This window comes from Bufo bufo, chromosome 8 (assembly GCF_905171765.1).
Source record: "Bufo bufo chromosome 8, aBufBuf1.1, whole genome shotgun sequence".
In the NCBI taxonomy this organism is placed as follows: Eukaryota; Metazoa; Chordata; class Amphibia; order Anura; family Bufonidae; genus Bufo; species Bufo bufo.
In genome coordinates, this window is record NC_053396.1 from 19899724 (window position 1) to 19917899 (window position 18176).

The 18176-nt window shown below is 48.6% G+C and overlaps 1 protein-coding gene across 2 annotated transcripts in view; it reads left to right on the forward strand.

The window, feature by feature from the left end:
• The window catches only part of FPGS (folylpolyglutamate synthase), an 88449-nt gene that overhangs the window by 62557 nt on the left and 7716 nt on the right, over positions 1–18176 (forward strand). For both annotated transcript variants that reach the window (XM_040404964.1, XM_040404963.1), the window contains exons 4-14: positions 26–90; positions 6987–7101; positions 7564–7641; positions 7721–7782; positions 7888–7990; positions 8511–8588; positions 8671–8818; positions 10221–10319; positions 10531–10681; positions 11023–11098; positions 12526–12592. In XM_040404964.1, the coding sequence (XP_040260898.1) occupies positions 26–90; positions 6987–7101; positions 7564–7641; positions 7721–7782; positions 7888–7990; positions 8511–8588; positions 8671–8818; positions 10221–10319; positions 10531–10681; positions 11023–11098; positions 12526–12592 (1042 nt within the window). The remainder of the gene's footprint in view (positions 1–25; positions 91–6986; positions 7102–7563; positions 7642–7720; positions 7783–7887; positions 7991–8510; positions 8589–8670; positions 8819–10220; positions 10320–10530; positions 10682–11022; positions 11099–12525; positions 12593–18176) is intronic.

Genomic DNA, 18176 nt, shown 5'->3' on the forward strand with positions numbered 1-18176 from the left:
GTCTTTACCTTTTGATCTCTTAAAGGGGTCCACTTGTGCCTTTACTGAGCAAATTCTAAGAAACTGTGGCCTGAAGACTGGATTCTACAGGTATGCAAGCGATTGTGTTAAAGGAACAGTCCACCAAACCGATACGGTGTTAGGCTTTTAGTGCCGGGGGCGGAGCATGACCCAAGGATTTAAGAACAGCAAAGAGAACGCTTGTGTCATGCCCCGGCCCCTCAGACCTTAAACTAGATATGATAAATCTCCCCCAGTATCTGTATGCAGCAGTCATCGCTACTATATAGGGATGAATGATCGTTACTGCGATTGTTCATCCCCATAAAGTTTCATTGCTTGTTGGAAGCACGTCCTTCTGTACACGGAAAAACTAGTATTTAATTGCGGGGTATCTTTACACGGGCAAGTTACTGGTGTAAAAGTGCCCTAGGGGCTCAACCACACGGTCAGGTTTCCTGATGCAGTTTTGGAAGCTAAAAGCAGGAGATGATCATAAACGAAGAGAAAGCACGAAGGCCAGATACGACGCCTCCCGTTTTTAGTCACTCCTGGTTTTGGCTTCTAAAACGACATCAAGAAATCTGAACATGTGTCCGTATTCGGGGTATTCTCAATATCATCTACGGTATCGTGAGTAACCGCATGGCGGTAACCCTTCCGTTTTTTGCCTCTAATGACTTGATCTGACGTTCCAGTAGGTTATCTGTCCCAATATTCACTTTATTTACACATTTGTTTGTTATACTTTGGTGGGTCTTAACTTTTATATTAAAAGTGACGTTTTAGGGGGGCGGAGCCTAGCGGCGCATGGAGTAGGACGCACGCCGCACTAGCTCCGGCGATTATCCTGTCTTTAACACCGCAAACGGTGGCGAAATAATACTAAAACTTCTGAAGGAGCGGGGGACACAGTCAGGAAGCAGTCCGGTACAAGTGGCAGCATTATGCCTGCGAAAAGAGGCAAAACGCCGAGCCGGCAGGACAGGGAGGCAAGATCCCAAGATGGCGCTGAGGAGGAAGAGTGGCCTGACCTGAGAGCGGCGGTGAGTCAGGGAGCGGCAGCGCGGCTAGAGCGCTTCGCTCATAAATCACACCAGTCCCCCAGCCATGTATGGGGAGAGGAAGAGGGCACCCTGGCACAAGTGGAGGAAGAAGTAAGGGAGCAAGACGGCCCCTGTAATGATGACCAGCATTCTCCAGTCCAGTATGAGGGGGGGGCGAGTTCTAGCCTGCAAGTGATTAATGCCCCTGAGCCCACCTTGAAAGATGTGATGGCAGCTATTGCCAGCTGTAACGTCACTCTCCAGAATATGAACATTAACATTGGAAGCCTAAAAGCGGACATATCTATTATCCGGCATGACCTGCATAAGGTGGCTGAGCGCACCTCAGAGGTGGAGAGGAGGGTCTCAGATCTGGAAGATGGGGCCATTACCCTACAGAGAGAGAGCAGGGCAGCGTCAAAGGATATAGCGGCGCTCTATGCGAAAACTGACGACCTTGAAAACCGCTCTCGCCGCAATAATGTTAGGCTGGTGGGCATTCCTGAGAAGTCTGAGGGCCCAGAGGCCACTGATTTTATTGAGAAATGGCTTGCAGAAAAATTCCGTGATAAAGGACTCTCTGCACTGTATGCTGTTGAACGAGCGCATAGGGTCCCCACCAGGCCTTTGCCGCCAGGACGTCCGCCACGTCCAATACTGGCTAAAATCCTGCATTATCGAGACAGAGACACTATACTGAGGGCCGCAAGGTCGCATCCTGATTTAAAAATCAATGGGGTTCAGGTGTCCCTGTTCCCTGACTATTCGTCAGATGTACAAAAAAAGAGGGCTCGCTTTGTGGAGATTAAACGGAGGCTGAGAGATTTGCAAGTACAGTACTCCATGATGTTCCCGGCCAGGCTCAGGGTGGTGGCGTTTGGATCCGCTGTATTCTTTGAAGACTCGGACTCTGCGGTCAAGTGGCTGGATCAAAATGAGCGTCGCCTTAGGATTCCATCAACAGACACCTGAGACTGATGGACATTCCTGCTCCTGAGTGAAGCTTTGATGTCCCCTGGACTGTCCACCCACCGTTGTGGACATTTTCTTTTGTCTTTAGCCGGTTGCTGGAGACATTTTGTGGGTAGAGCATACGCCCGAGGTTGCTCCCCACATTCTTAATGTGCCTGCGTACGGTATCGTGCTGGATGCTGTGCTGCTTCAGGCGCTGTTGGGCCAGGTTCATAATGTTGGCCCCGAGTTCATTACTGAATCTATTTATACTACATATGTTTATTGCCTGGGGGGGGATGGTTGGGTGGGGGGAGGGAGGGGGGAAGGGTTTAGCGGGGGTTAATACTGTCAAAGGTGCTATTGATGGCAACTCTAAAATGCTAAGACGTACAGTCCTTGTATATTTTGTCGTGGGCAATAGAGAAGAGATGGGAGTCTACAGTCTGGTGACTAACATTATTTTTCCTCGCAGCTGTTGGGAGGTGGAGAGGTGTAAATATCAAATGTACTTTTATATATGTATTCATTCTTATGGGACCTGTCACGAGAATACTTAGCTGGAATGTGAGGGGAATGGCGGATGCTACGAAGAGACATGGTCTGTTCCGTTACTTATCTAGATATCAGCCGGCAATAATATGCTTGCAAGAGACGCATATGACCAAACAATCTATACATGTCATGCAAAAGCCGTGGCTGGGGTATTCGGTGCATTCCGTCTTCTCCTCGCATTCCAGGGGGGTTAGTATCCTAGTTCATAAGAATATCATATTTGAATGTCTCAGGGAATGTGTGGATGAAGAGGGAAGGTTTATAGGAATGCATTGTGTGGTCCAAGGGATGAGAATGGTGTTGGCGACAATCTATATACCCCCACCATTTTCCTCGGTGCCTTTAAGGAGGCTCATAGAGTTTATGGCAGAATTTTCTGAACTTCCAATGTTGATAGTGGGAGATTTCAATAATGTACTTGACAGTTCGCTTGATAGATGCCAGATCACACCTAGCGGTAGTAATACGGGTGAAACCTCGTTTGCAAGAATACTGAGGGAAGTAGGTCTGATGGATGTATGGAGAGAGACCCACCCCCTGGACAGGAAATACTCGTGTTGCTCCTCGACATATGGCTCCCTGTCGCGTATAGATCTGGGTCTGGTAAATGCTCATATGTTCCCGTTTGTACAGAACTCAGAATATCTTTCTAGGACCCTATCTGACCACTCCTTATTTAGCATCGCCCTTGATATCTCTGTGACAGCCAGGCCGGGGGTTAGATATTGGCGACTTAATGCCTTTTGGTTAAAACTGATGGGTGACCCGTCCGATATGCTTCAATCCCTTAGGGAATATTTTTGTATAAACGAAGGGACTGCGTCGCCGTTAGTCGTCTGGGAAGCGATGAAGGCCTTCCTTAGAGGATCCTTTATTAAAACAGTCAGTCGGATTAAATCTAAATCTAGAGAGCTTGATCGGCAGAAACATGATAATATGAAGCTAGCGGAGGAAGCTTTTGTGTTAAATCCTTCTAGCATAACAAGTAATACCTTGAAGACTAGGCAGGAGGAGTTGAGGTGTCACCTCTTGGAGGTAGCAGGGAGGAAACGACTGTTTTATAAGCAGCAATTTTTTACTGAAGGTGAGAGTGTAGGCCATATGCTCTCTGTTATCGCAAAAGCGCAGCAAGGATCACAATGTATATCTGGCCTGTTAGATGCTGGCGGCGTCCTCAGGCGCGATACTGATAGCATTTTGAATATACTGAATAATTTTTATTCCTCTCTGTATGCTTCCAAGGTGACATGCTCGGATGAAGAGATTGACGCCTTTTTGGCCACATTAGATCTTCCTAAGCTCTCCAGGGAAGACAGTGTGCGGTTAGAGGAGCCGATTGAGCTAGAAGAATTGAGGGCGGCATTGGCTGCTATGGCTAATGACAAGGCTCCAGGTTTGGATGGGCTTCCGGCGGAAGTATATAAGTCCTTCGCGGAAGTGTTGCTCCCGGAACTTCTGAAGGTATTCAATTATTCCAGGGAAAGGGGGGAGCTTCCTCCGTCTATGCAGGAGGCGGTAATAGTAGTCATTCCTAAGCCGGACAAGGATCACTCTCTCCCTGACTCATATAGACCGATATCGTTACTCTCCACTGATGTTAAGTTGCTTGCAAAGGTCTTGGCCATGCGTCTGTCTAAAGTGATTCTGTCTGTCATACACTCTGACCAGACTGGCTTCATGCCTCAGAAATCAACGTCAATTAATATCAGAAGAGTGTTTGCCAGTATTCAACTTCCAGCTGACAATGTTGGAGATAGAGCTATCCTTTCTTTGGACGCGGCCAAGGCCTTTGATAGCATTGAGTGGCGATTCCTATGGAGAGTTATGAAGTATATGGGATTTGGAGATGAATATATATCCTGGGTTCGGGTGTTATACTCTAAACCCAAAGCATGTGTCAGGGCGAATGGAGGGGTGTCCCCCAAGTTCAGTCTGGACCGGGGTACTAGACAGGGGTGCCCGTTGTCGCCTCTGCTATTTGCAGTTGCGATTGAGCCATTAGCTGCAGCGATTCGTAAGTCAACGGACATTAAGGGGTTTCAATACGGGACAGTTAATAATAAAGTGGCGATGTATGCAGATGACACTTTGCTTTTTCTGGGGGATACTGGTCCATCCTTGGAAGCGGCTATGAAAATCATTGATTGCTTCAGGGACCTGTCGGGTCTGACTATTAACTGGAGTAAGTCGGCGATTATGCTGCTCGACGGGCAAGTGCAATCACAGACAGTGCGAGACAGAAGTATTCCATGTGTAGCGACCTTTAAGTATTTGGGTATCCATATATCCCCGAGAATCCGAGACTTTGGGCGCCTTAACTTTGACCCGCTGGTTATTAAATTTCGTAATAAAACTAAGGCATGGTGTAAACTATACCTGTCAGTGGCGGGAAGAGCTAACCTCATTAAAATGGTGTTGATGCCCCAGCTACTTTATGTTCTACATAACTCCCCGGTCTGGCTGTCAAAGTCCAAATTTGTTCCAATTAATGCTATCTTCAGGGAGCTCATATGGCGTAAGGGGCAACCGAGAATTAAGCTTGAAACGTTACAATATCCTAAAACAGAAGGGGGTCTTGCAGTGCCAAACCCCTGGGTGTACTTCCTGGCTGCGCAATGCCAACATTTCAAGGGGTGGATGGAACTGGAGTCGAGTGAGATGTCGTGTCAGTTGCTTAAACATTGTTTGACCTCTAATGACCTAATGCTGATCCTTGAGACTAGGGGGACTGGAAAGAGTGGTCCGATGGGCGATTTGGGACACTTGATGCAGTCTGTATGGAATAAGGTCAAGCTCCTGAGGGGGGTTCTCGGCAATACTGAATACACTCCACTGTGGGATAACCCCGTGCTGCCAGAATTCCTCTCCTTGTCTGAGTTTGGGGCATGGAAAAGAAAGGGTATTCTGAGGGTGAGTCACCTTTTGGAGGAAAGGAAGTTCATGTCATTTACCAGATTTCAGGAGAAGTATGAACTGCCTAGAACTCACTTTTATAAGTACCTTCAGGTGAGACATGCATACAACGCCACATTTAAAGGTACGACTGAGGTGGCAGGGAGAGATGCTGCATTGCACCAGATTTTGTCTAGAGGGGCGAGGAGAGGTATGATATCCTGTATATATAAGCTATTGCTTGATAAGTTTCTAATGTCCCATCCACTGGTGGCTAAAAGTAAATGGGAAAAAGATGTTGGCAAATTAACTGATGACCAATGGTCTGACATACTGGAGGCGATACCTCTCTCTTCCCTGAGTGAAGGACGTAAACTCTCGCAGCTGTTTATTGTCCATAGAGTCTACAAAACTCCGGTTTTTTTGTTCCGTATAGGGTTCAGACCCACGGATGAATGTCCAAGATGCTCTGTGGTTTCTGCAGATTTGTTGCATATGATGTGGACGTGCGAGAGGTTAGGGAGATACTGGGAGTTGGTACGTCAGACAATACAGGACGTTTACAAGGTACGAGTACCCTCTGATCCTAAAGTGTGTGTGTTGGGCTATGTCTCTGAACTGGCCACAGGTCAGGTACATAAATTAGCTATAGGTAGAATGTTATATGTTGCTAGAAAGTTAATCGCTCTGCATTGGATACAGACAGCGCCGCCAATCCTAGGCGAATTCCTAAACGCGGTTGACACGATGCTGAGTTATGAACGGATGGTATATCAGAAGCGTGGATGCCCAGCGAAATTTGGAAAACTATGGGATTTATGGCTGTCGTTTCGACGTCTGAATGGAAATGTTTAAAATGTGCCTTTGTACTTTGCAGGTTAGGGAGGGAGGGAGGGGGGGGTCGGTTGGGTTCTTAATTAATACACATTGGCTGATACCCTTTATGTTTTTAGCCTTATGGACAGTATATCTCTATGTCATCCTTGTTTACAATGTGTTCAAATGTGTATTTACACTGTAAAATGTTTAATAAAAAAGATCTGATTCAAAAAAAAAAAAAAGTGACGTTTTAAAGGGTACATATGCTAGCTTCAGTGATACGTATTCGGGGTGGCTGCACGCAGTGCAGATGTGCACAGAGAATCTGGAAAAAATCCCCCAAAACTGCACACAAAAAAATGCTCAAGCCGCGATACATGGTGTGTATTTGATGCATTTTTTTCTGCTGATCCCACCCTTTCATAGAAAAGGGTGAAATCAACACAAAAAAAAAAAACAACAACAATTGACAGGCTGCAGATTTCAAAATCCTCACAGCAGGTCAGTTTCCGCAACTAAGAAAAGCAAAGTCTACATGGGATTTGTGTAATCTCATACACTTTTCCGGTCCTGTACTACGTTGCGTTTTTTTTTTTCACACGAAATCCGCACTGTGTACAGCCTTCCCCAAGACGGCCTTTTTTGTTCTGATATACTGAGAATGATGATGAAAGCTTTGCCACTCCAGTCTATTCATTTCTCCTCTCTTCGGCTCCCTCCCAGCTCTCCGCACTTGGTGCAGGTGAGGGAGAGAATTCGGATCAATGGGCAGCCAATCAGCAAGGAGCTATTCAGCAAATACTTCTGGCAAGTGTACAACCGCCTGGAAGAAACCAAGGTCAGTCCTGGATGTTGAGGATTACTTGGCTGTTTGCATATGAAGTTTATATCTAGTGTAATCAGCTGATCCTGAAATTGTACATTTGTACTGTTAGGGTCCATTCACACATCCGTGTGTGTTTTACGGATCCGCAAAACACGGACACCGGCAGTGTGCGTTCCTCATTTTGCGGACCGCACATGGCCGGCACTAATAGAATATGCCTATTCTTGTCCGCAATTGCGGACAAGAATAGGGCATGTTCTATTTTTTTTTTTCGGGAACAGAAATGCGGACCCGGAAGTGCGGGTACGCATTTCCGGATCCGGGCCGCACATCGTGTGGCCCCATAGAAATAAATGCGTCCGCAATTCAGTTCCGCAAAATGATGAATCTTACTTGGCAGGAAGGGTTCTTCTGTAGCATGGAAACTGGATGTCATTGTGTCCTGGTCTGAACCCTGTTCTTTCCTTCCCTCAGAGCGATGACATGTGCTCCATGCCGGCTTACTTCCGCTTCCTGACCATAATGGCCTTCCACGTGTTTCTACAGGAAAAGGTTAGTATCCCATGAGCCTTCCTACCCCTGGGCATCTCATTTTATGCTGCCTCTTACCGTCTCCTCCTCTTTGACGCAGGTGGACCTAGCCGTGCTAGAAGTTGGGATTGGTGGAGCCTACGACTGTACGAATATCATCAGGTAGGTAATCTCCTGTGTCCTAATCTTGTTTTCTACATACTGCGCATTTTATTGTCACTCTCCATATAGAAACACAACTATCAACGATTGTCGTCATTCCCACAGGAAGCCCATTGTTTGTGGGATTTCTTCTCTTGGCATCGACCACACTGCCATCCTGGGGGACACCATTGAGAAGATTGCCTGGCAGAAAGGTGGCATATTCAAGGTTTGGAGATTGACATTAATATGTATTTCTTACATCTGCCCATTCACATAGCATTTACATAAAGTGGTTCTCTACGGTGCCGATAAGCACTCGGAATCCTAATACAAGTAAAACGAATGAAAAAAAGCATTGCATCCTTACGCTACAGGCACACGACCGCACCGTATTTTGCGGTCCGCAAAACATAAATGCCGCCTGTGTGCATTCTGCAATTTATAGAACAAGCTGTTGATAATAGAAAGGCCTATTCTTGTCCGCAAAACTGACAAGAATAGGACATGATCTATTTGTTTTGTGGGGCCACGGAACGGAACAACGGGTATGGACAGCATACGGAGTGCTGTCCGCCTCTTTCGCGGCCCCATTGAAGTGAATGGGTCCACATCTGAGCCACAAAAAATGCGGCTCTGATGCGGAGCCAAACGGTCGTTTGAATGAAGCCAGGGAATCTTGGACCCCCTCACTGCACACTTAAATTGACGTAAGATATTGCATACGTCTGATATATTGTGTCTCATAGCCAGGCGTTCCAGCGTTTACTGTGCCCCAACCCGCTAGCCCTCTGGAGGTGCTAAAAAATAGAGCCCAGGAAATTGGGGTAAGTTTACACCCACTCTGTAGCCCCTTCCCTGTCCGGCAGTCTTGGGCTTTTACTCAGTGGTGTTTTTTTTTTACCCAAGTGCCCCCTTCATATGTGCCCAGACTTGGCAGAGTACGAGGAGGATGGTATCAAACTTCATCTTGGTTTGGCTGGAGATCATCAGAGAAGCAATGCTTCCCTGGCACTGCAGCTAGCGCAAACATGGCTGCAGCATCAAGGCTGTCAAGGTGACGTATATCTGCCAAAATGTCTACATGTCAACATTGTGCCTATTATTAAAGGGGTTACCTATTGATGACCTCTCATCAGGTTAGGTCTTTAAAGGGTTTCTACCACTTCGTTTTCACATATTTAGGTGTCAGACACTAGCGATCCGCTAGTGTCTGCTCTACCAAACAATCCTAATATAATAGGTTTTTGTGCAGCCGTTTCGCTAAAAAATGAACTTATATTGATATGCTAATGAGTCTCTAGGTGCTATGGGGGCGTCATTAGCAACTAGAGGCTCGGTCTACCTTCACAAAATGCCGCCGCCCAGCGCGTCCCTCCAGCCCGCCCATCTCCTCCGGAATGCGATCCTCCCTGTGAGCCAGCGGACGAATTCTCGCGCATGCGCCGTGCGCGTCTGTATTCGGCGCATGCGCAGTGAATGTCTGACCGCTTTCTGCACAGACATCTCCACTGCGCCTGTTCCTCGGAGCACTATGACGTCATCGGCGCATTCCGAAGGAGATGGGCGGGCTGGAGGGACGTGCTGGGCTGCGGCATTTTGTGAAGGTAGACCGAGCCTCTAGGTGCTAATGACGCCCCCATAGCACCTAGAGGCTCATTAGCATATCAATATAAGTTCGTTTTTTAGCGAAACGGCTGCACAAAAACCTATTATATTAGGATTGTTTGGTAGAGCAGACACTAGCGGATCGCTAGTGTCTGAAAGCTAATTATGTGAAAACGAAGTGGTAGAAACCCTTTAACCTTTTCAGGACACTGTGATTTTTTTCTTTTTTTTTCTTTACTCCTAGCCCTCCCAATACCATAATGTTTAATAAACAATTAAAAAAATAAACATGGAAATATTAAGTTTGTCTTTTTATTATAATTTAGGGGAAAGAAGTTATTTAAAAAAAAATTTTTTTTATGTTTCTAAAGTTGTTTTTTTTATTTTTATAATTCTCCTAGGGGGGAGCAGTTTTTAACCTCACAGGTGCCATAGTCGGATTTGACCATGGCATCTGAGGAGTTTAATGTATGTGAGCGACATTATCGTCTATTGGATACATTAGTCCCGGTTGCCTGATGTTTAAAACAGTCACACAGCGGCTATGGTGCTTGCTTCTCTTGTGAGCGGGTGCCATCTTTAAATTCTCCACCCCCCCCACCCCGCCTTTTTTTTTTTTTTTTCAAACGGCTGATCAGCAAGAAAGCCAGGAGTCAGACCGCCCAATCAATCAGATATTGAACCTGAGGACAGGGCATCAATATTGAATTTCCAGAAAACCCCTTTAATATGTTAGAGAATTGCCTAAATGGCTATTTTTCGAAACGCCAATTATCAAATGCAAGTATATCAGTGCTACAGATGTATGTCCATTCCAGTTCATATTAACACAATTGTGTTTCTCTGTGAAGGTTTTGGAGATATAAAAAATCCAAGCCAGAAAATTCCTAAAGCCAAGTGGCCTCTGCCCCTGGCATCTGTTTTACAACCTTCTGTTCCGATGGTGCAAGGTAAGATCTGCTAACAAAAAGAAAATCTCACACTATATCAATCGTACAGGGGGGACGTCATAGGACCTGTCCCCTTCCCAAACTGCTGACAGCTGGAAAAGAGACTGGTGCAGTTCAGGCTTTTGACCACTAGGTGGCAGAGATGTGACTTGTCTTTCTTACTCTTGGCATGGGTGACGCACACGCTTGTTACTCTTCTCCATTTGTGTAGGGTTACAGCATACGATATGGCTGGGGCGTACACAGGTCCTACAGCGCGGGCCCATTTCTTATTACATTGATGGTGCCCATACCAACAGCAGCGTGAAGGCTTGTGTCAGATGGTTCCAGGAGGTGGCGCTCAATGAGGAGAAAGCTGGAGGGTAAGCAATTACAGTTTCTTGGTGGAGTCAAAGTAGGAAGAATGGGGCAGCCCTTGTAGTCTTATTACAGACTGTAGGTAAAGTCATTTTATAAGTTTACTCGACTTAAAGGGGTTGTCCACTGTGAAGAATCCCTTTTATTTTAAGGTGTTTAATTCCCTTCAGCGCCCCTTACGGGGGAGTGGAGCATTACAAAGTTCACATTAAAATCCATGGGCTGTCGACAGTGCCGGGCTGTCTTGGGTCCTCCGGCGATAGCCAGAGCACAGGGCGGCAACAAAAAGCTAACGATTGCATGTGGACATTATGATAATTATGAATATTATTTGATTATTTTGCAGAGGGTCTGTGGTGCGGGTGCTGGTGTTTAATGCCACTGGAGACAGGGACACTGCTGCTCTGTTAAAACTTCTACAGGTGAGTCAGGAGACATTATCCGTTTATCTATTATAAGGGGTTTTCCGTGACTTCAATATCGGGTCAGTGGGGGTTGGACTCCTTGAACCACCTCTGATCAGCCGTTCTGCCGTAGGTTCGGCTACTGAAGTGAAAGGGGCAGTTCTTCAGTAATCTGCTCTGTCTGCTCTTATATGGAGAGTGTGCTTATTTGTATTTAAAGGGTTTTTTACCAGAATCCTGATATTGATGACCTATCCTCAGGATAGGTGATTAATATCCAGTCAGTGAGGGTCTGAAACCCCTCACCGATCAGCTGTTCCCTGCAGCCTTCTGCGTCCAGATCTATCACTTTGAATGGACAGCAAGCACAGCTCTGTTCAAAGTGTAGTGGCCGTGCCAGTTTACTGCACCTCAGCTACCATTGACGTGAATGGAAGCTGAGTTGCAGTAACCCAGCACGACCACTACACCTTGAACAGAGCTGTGCTTGCTGTTTTATTCAAAGTGATAGATCTGGACGCAGAAGGCTGCAGGGAACAGCTGATCGTGGATGTGCAGGGTGTCAGACCCTCATTAGATATTGATGACCTATCCTCAGGATAGGTGATCATTATCAGGAGCCTGGAAAACCCCTTTAACTATACAGATTAGCGGTCTTCCAAGAGAAGGAAAGAAGTCTCTGTAGTGCCACCTAGTGGCGGTATGTATTCTATAGTTAAAGGGGTTCTCTGGCCTTTTAATATTGATCACCTATCCTCAGGATAGTTCATCAGTATCAGCTCAGTGGGGGTCCGACACCCTGCACCCTCAGCGATCAGCTGTATGAGGGGACAGCGAGCGCAGTCTCTCTTCCTGCTCACTGTTGCTATGTCTATGGCAAAGCGGCAGCGATAAGGGAAGACGGCACGTGCTCGCTGTCTCCTCATTCAGCTGATGGGTGGGGGTGCAGGGTGTCGCACCTGTGGCTAGGTCATTAATATTAAAAACCTGGAGAACCCCTTTTTAATGTCCAACCCTTTAACATGACTAAACCTAGAGCCTTCTCCAAAAGAAAATGAGGACCTATTTTTTCATTTTGGAAAAGACTCTCTTTTTTTTTTTTGGTAATGGTTTTTAAACACTTCAAGATCTGTTAAAAAGTCCAAACATAGACTATAGGTCATCTACCTCCACTAGGTGGCAGTAGAGCTGTTCTTGGCTGTCTACGACGGTCACATAGAGAAGGAATGGAGCGGCAGGGCACATGCTAGAACTGCTGCTCTATTCATACAGGGACATGGGACCCCCTGTTCTTGCGTAGCAGTCGGACCTCCACCAATCCGATACTTAAGCCAATAGGTTTTTATGGGCTATAGTTGTTCTGGATACGGTGACCAATATTTGGCAGCAGCCACTCTGTCATTCTTCAGATATAAGTGGAGTAATTTATTTTTATTTTTCTCCAGCCTTGCCATTTTGACTATGCTGTCTTCTGTCCCAACATCAGTGAGATGTCCGGAGTAGGCATTGCAGGTAAGCATTTTACATTAGGCAGCGACTTTCCATGGACGACTTATCCAGGTTTGCTAAGTTGTGATCAGTGCTAAGTTTTTAAAAAAAATTGATTCTTTATATGCAAAGTGGTATCTCCCAAGAAATAGAACTATCTCAAAGAGGGCCATCTCGTGGCCCTCTGAGTCCTAATCCGACTTTCCAACAAGCCCTTGGATTTGACAAGGGAATATAGCCAAGCCAGATTTCCATCCGTAGACGGCTGTTTCAGGGTGCTTGCCCCTCATAAGTACGGAGTAGGATTCTGGCTGGGTGAAATGCTTTGCAAGCGGCTTAGGCAGGGTGCTGAATCTCCTTAGAGTCCAGTCCTGTATGGAGACTTATGGGCAATGCTCCATGGGAAACGAATATGCAAAGAGGGATCCCCTAAGGAAGAGAACCATCTTTCCAGTGCCCACCTCTTGAAAGTGGCTCCTTAAGAGTCCAAATCTGACTTTCCACCAAGCCTTGGGATTTGACAAGGAAACCTAGCCAGGCCACATATCTGTCTGTAGATGGCTGTTTTGGGGTGCTTACCCCTCATCAGTATGGAGTAGGATTCTGGCTGGCTCAATACAATGCACTAATGACACTAAGCTAATGGGTGTAACATCCCCTTGATTGTGTCAGGCAAAAAAGAAGCTTGTGCTGACCATCAGAATGGTCTCTGCAGGTTGGCCAGAGCTACAAGGTGCTAGTCTAATAAAAGACCTCGAAGGAGTGGGATTTCTCCTCCAGGAGCTCCTTTTAAGTCACCATATTGAAAATAGTGTGGGTGGAGATTTGGGTTATCCAAGACTATAAAATGCTACCCCATATGCCGGGGCCTCTCACACTGAATATACTTACCTGGTCCCCGCACCGCCGCTGCTTCTTCTCCACGTGCACGGATGAAAACGAGATTTTTGTATAACTTACCAGTAAAATCTCTTTCTCGCTCTTCCTTGGGGGACACAGGAAACCTTGGTATAGCTCATCTCCATAGGAGGCGTGACACTAAGTGAAAGACTGTTAAGCCCCTCCTCCAGCAGCTATACCCTCAGCCTGGAGCGAGCGACTACCAGTTATGTGCCCAAGTAGTTAAAACAAAGGCAAGGATCAACCAAATTAACACCAACAAGTCAAAACTCCCGTCAGGACAACCAAAACAATGGGTGGGTGCTGTGTCCCCCAAGGAAGAGCGAGAAAGAGATTTTACTGGTAAGTTATACAAAAATCTCGTTTTCTCGCCCAATTCCTTGGGGGACACAGGAAACCTTGGGACGTTCAAAAGCAGTCCACAAATAGGGAGGGACCACAACCCAAGAAGAATTAAAGCACCATAGGCATTAAGGCACCACCGCCTGCAAGACCAGGCAGCCCAAAGCAGCATCCGCCGATGCATAAGTGTTCACCTTGTAGAACTTGGTGAAGGTGTGCAAAGAAGACCAGGTGGCCGCCTTACACAATTGTTCAGCCGAAGCTCGATTTCGCTGAGCCCAGGAAGCCCCGACCGCTCTGGTAGAATGAGCGGTAACACCAAAGGGCGGTTCCCTGCCCTTAGCACGGTAAGCCTCAGCAATAGCCATTTTGATGAAGCGGGCAATAACCACTTTAGATGCCGCCAGCCCCCTGCGCGGACCCTCCGGAACCACAAATAGAGAATCCGAGCGCCGAAAGGGTCTAGTTACATCCAAGTAGATCCTCAGAGTCCTAACAACATCCAGACGGTGAAGATCCCGTTCCAGAGGATGAGATGGGGACGGGCACAGAGAAGGAAGGACAATATCTTCATTCAGGTGAAAAGCGGACACCACCTTCGGAAGGAAATCCGGAGCCGGGCGGAGAACCACCTTGTCCTGGTGAAAAACCAAGAGGGGTTCTACGCAAGAAAGTGCCGCCAATTCAGACACACGCCGAAGAGACGTGATGGCAACGAGGAAAAAATCTTTGCAAGACAACAAGCGAAGGGAAACCCTGCGCAAAGGCTCGAAAGGAGAAGATTGGAGAGCCGTCAGCACAACATTAAGATCCCAAGATGGAACGGGAGCGCGATACGGGGGAGCATAGTGAGCAACCCCCTGAAGAAAAGTCTTAACTGAACCGAGCGGAGCCAGAGGTCGCTGAAAAAGGATCGAAAGCGCTGAGATCTGACCCTTTAGGGTACTGAGACCTAAACCCAAGTCCAGACCAGACTGCAAGAAGGATAAAATCGTGGGGAGAGAAAACCGAAGGGGATGAACATCTAAGGTCTCGCAGAAATTCAAATAGGCCCGCCAGGTTCTGTAATAAATCCTGGACGAAGCCGGTTTACGCGCACGAATCATGGTACGGACCACGTCAGCAGAAAACCCCCGCCGCGTTAGGACCGCGGTTTCAATAGCCACGCCGCTAAACGTAGCGACCCTAAATGCTGGTGGAAGATCGGCCCTTGAGAGAGGAGGTCTTCTCTTAGAGGCAGAGGCAAGGGGGCGTCTGCCAGGAGCAACATAAGGTCGGCGTACCAAGGACGACGAGGCCAATCCGGGGCTATTAGGATCGCAGGCGTGCCCTCCGTCGCGATCTTCCGATGGACTCGTGGAAGAAGAGGCAGGGGCGGAAAAACGAAGAGGAGAGAGAACTCCGTCCAGGGAAGGACGAGCGCGTCCGCGCCGTAAGCGTCCGGGTCCTTGGTTCTGGCCATGAAGGTGGGAAGCTTGTGGTTGAATCTGGAGGCCATGAGATCCACGTCCGGACGACCCCAACGGAGGCAAAGAGACTCGAAGACGTCGGGGTGCAGAGACCACTCGCCCGGGTCGATCGTCGTCCGGCTGAGGAAATCCACCGCCCAATTGTCCACTTCCGGGATGTAAATGGCCGAAATGGCTGGAACATGAATTTCCGCCCAGCGAAGGATTAGAGACACCTCCCTCATCGCCGCCGTGCTGCGAGTGCCCCCCTGATGATTTATGTATGCCACAGCCGTGGCATTGTCCGATTGGACACGAACAGGGTGACCCTGAAGCAGCGAAGTCCAATGCCGGAGTGAGAGGAGAACCGCCCTCAGCTCCAGAACGTTGATCGGCAGTTTGGACTCCGATGGAGACCAAGTGCCTTGTACGGACCGGGGAGAAAACACCCCCCCCCAACCCCGCAGACTGGCATCGGTGGTAATCACCAACCAAGTTATCGGCAGGAAGGACTTCCCTTGGAGAGGGGTCCGTAACCACCAGAGGAGAGAGGAGCGAACCTGGGGGGGAAGGGGGAAGTGCTGATCCAGACTTTCCTGGGACTTGTCCCATGCGGACAGAATGGCAGTCTGAAAGGTGCGGGAGTGATACTGCGCGTAGGGGATTGCTTCGAAACAGGACACCATCTGTCCCAAGACCCGCATGCTGAACCGGAAGGAAGGACGGCGGTGGGTCAGAAGGCTCCGAACCGACCGATGAAGGAGCTGGCGCTTCTCTGACGGAAGCCGAACCTCCGCTGCATCTGTATCCAGCAGCATCCCCAGAAAGATCAGTTGCCTGGATGGAACAAGAGCGGATTTGGGAAGATTGATAATCCAACCGAACCGGCGTAAGGTTTGTAGCGAGAGGTCCACACTGGCGGATGTCAGTGACAGAGAGGGTGCCTTGATAAGGAGATCGTCCAAATATGGAAGAAGAAAAACTCCCCTGGAACGAAGTAAGGCGAGGACAGGGGCTAGGACCTTTGTGAAAACGCGAGGGGCCGTCGCCAGCCCGAAGGGGAGGGCAACGAACTGGTAGTGGTCGGACCCCACTGCAAAGCGCAGAAAGCACTGATGACACCGAGCGATTGGAATATGAAGGTAGGCGTCCTGGATGTCGATAGAGGCCAGGAACTCCCCTTTTTCCAGAGAGGCCACCACCGACCTGAGAGACTCCATCCGGAATCGCTGAAGACGAAGGAAACGGTTTAACCGTTTTAGATCCAGAATGGGACGAACCGAGCCTTCTTTTTTGGGGACCACAAAAAGGTTCGAATAGAACCCCTTGAATCTTTCTTCCATGGGAACCGGAGCGATGACCCCTTTGTCCAGAAGGGTGCGAGTGGCAGTAAAGAAATCGGCCGCCCCTTGGGGATCCCGGGGAACCCGGGAGCGAAAGAACCGAACTGGGGGGAGGGACGTAAACTCGAGTTTGTACCCGGAAGACACAACTTCGAGAGCCCAGGCGTCGGAGATGTGCGCCTGCCAGAAGTCCCTGAACAGGAAAAGACGTCCCCCCACCCGGGCGGGTGGGGGCGCACCTTCAGGTAGTGTTCTGCTTGGTCGCGGGAGGGCGAGCAGGCTGTGACTTGCGCCAGGAGGGCTGGGTCCGAAAAAAAGGTTTCTTACGTCTGTCTTGGACAGAGCTAGGGGATGGACCTGAAGAGGTGCGAGGTGCGGGAGCCCTGCGGGAAGACCTGAAACGAGAAAAAATGGGACGGCCTCGAGTGGTGGTCCTAGTCCTAGATTGAGGAAGATGCGTACTCTTCCCCCCCCGTGGCTTCGGATATGATTTCATCCAAGCGGGTCCCGAACAATCGAGAACCAGTAAAGGGAAGGCCAGTAAGAGACCGCTTTGACGTGGAGTCCGCCGTCCAAACCTTTAACCAAAGCTCCCTCCTGGCCGAAACGGCCAGGGCAGACGAACGGGCTATGAGAGCCCCCGCATCAAGGGATGCTTCACAGACGAATTTGCCGGCTTGAACGATAAGTTGGGCTAGAGCACGGAGGTCCTGAATAGGGACGTCGGATTCAAGCTCCTGATCCAGCTGAGAAGCCCACTCTGAAACCGCTTTTCCAGCCCAAGCGGAAGCAAAGACCGGCCGGAGGGCGGAACCGGAGGCTGCAAAGATACCTTTGGTAATGGCCTCTATACGGCGATCCTCAGTGGATTGTAAGGAAGAGCCATCAGCAACGGGAATAGCCGTGCTTTTTGCCAAACGGGCCACCGGGGGGGTCGACTTTGGGTGGTGACGCCCAGTTTGTAATGCAATCCGCCGGGAATGGATAACAGATATCCAACTTCTTAGGCGGGGTAAAACGGGCATCAGGGCGGGCCCAGGCCTTGGAAACCACCGACGAGAAGTCAGTGTGGAGGGGAAAAACTGCAGACGTCTGTTTTTGGCGAAAAAAGGAAACACAGTTTTTTTTCAGAATTAGGAGGATCATCGTGAATCTTAAAGGTATCACGAATATTGTTAATAAGATGGCCTACAGCAGAAGCCAGTTTTGAAGGCAAGGCCGAGTCCATATCACAATCTGAATCAACTAGTTCCCCTTCAGAGGGCATATCCTGTATCGAGGAAGGGCCCGACTGAGAGCGCACCCTTGGGGGTGATACTGAAGCATCCGAGGATGATAGGCGCTCCGCCCTAGACCGCTTCTGGGGTTGACGGGCTCTGGAGGTGTCGCCTGGAGAGAGGGACTCAGACGGGTCAGCTAAGATAGCGGACCCGGAGGGCCCAGCAGGGGAAATATCCGGCTGCGATAAGTGCAATACCTCTGTAAGGCGGCCCACAACGTCAGAGAGGCTGACCACAGCCTGGGAAAGGGATCTAGCCCAGTCAGGGGGATCCAATAGGCCAGGGGGTGACACAG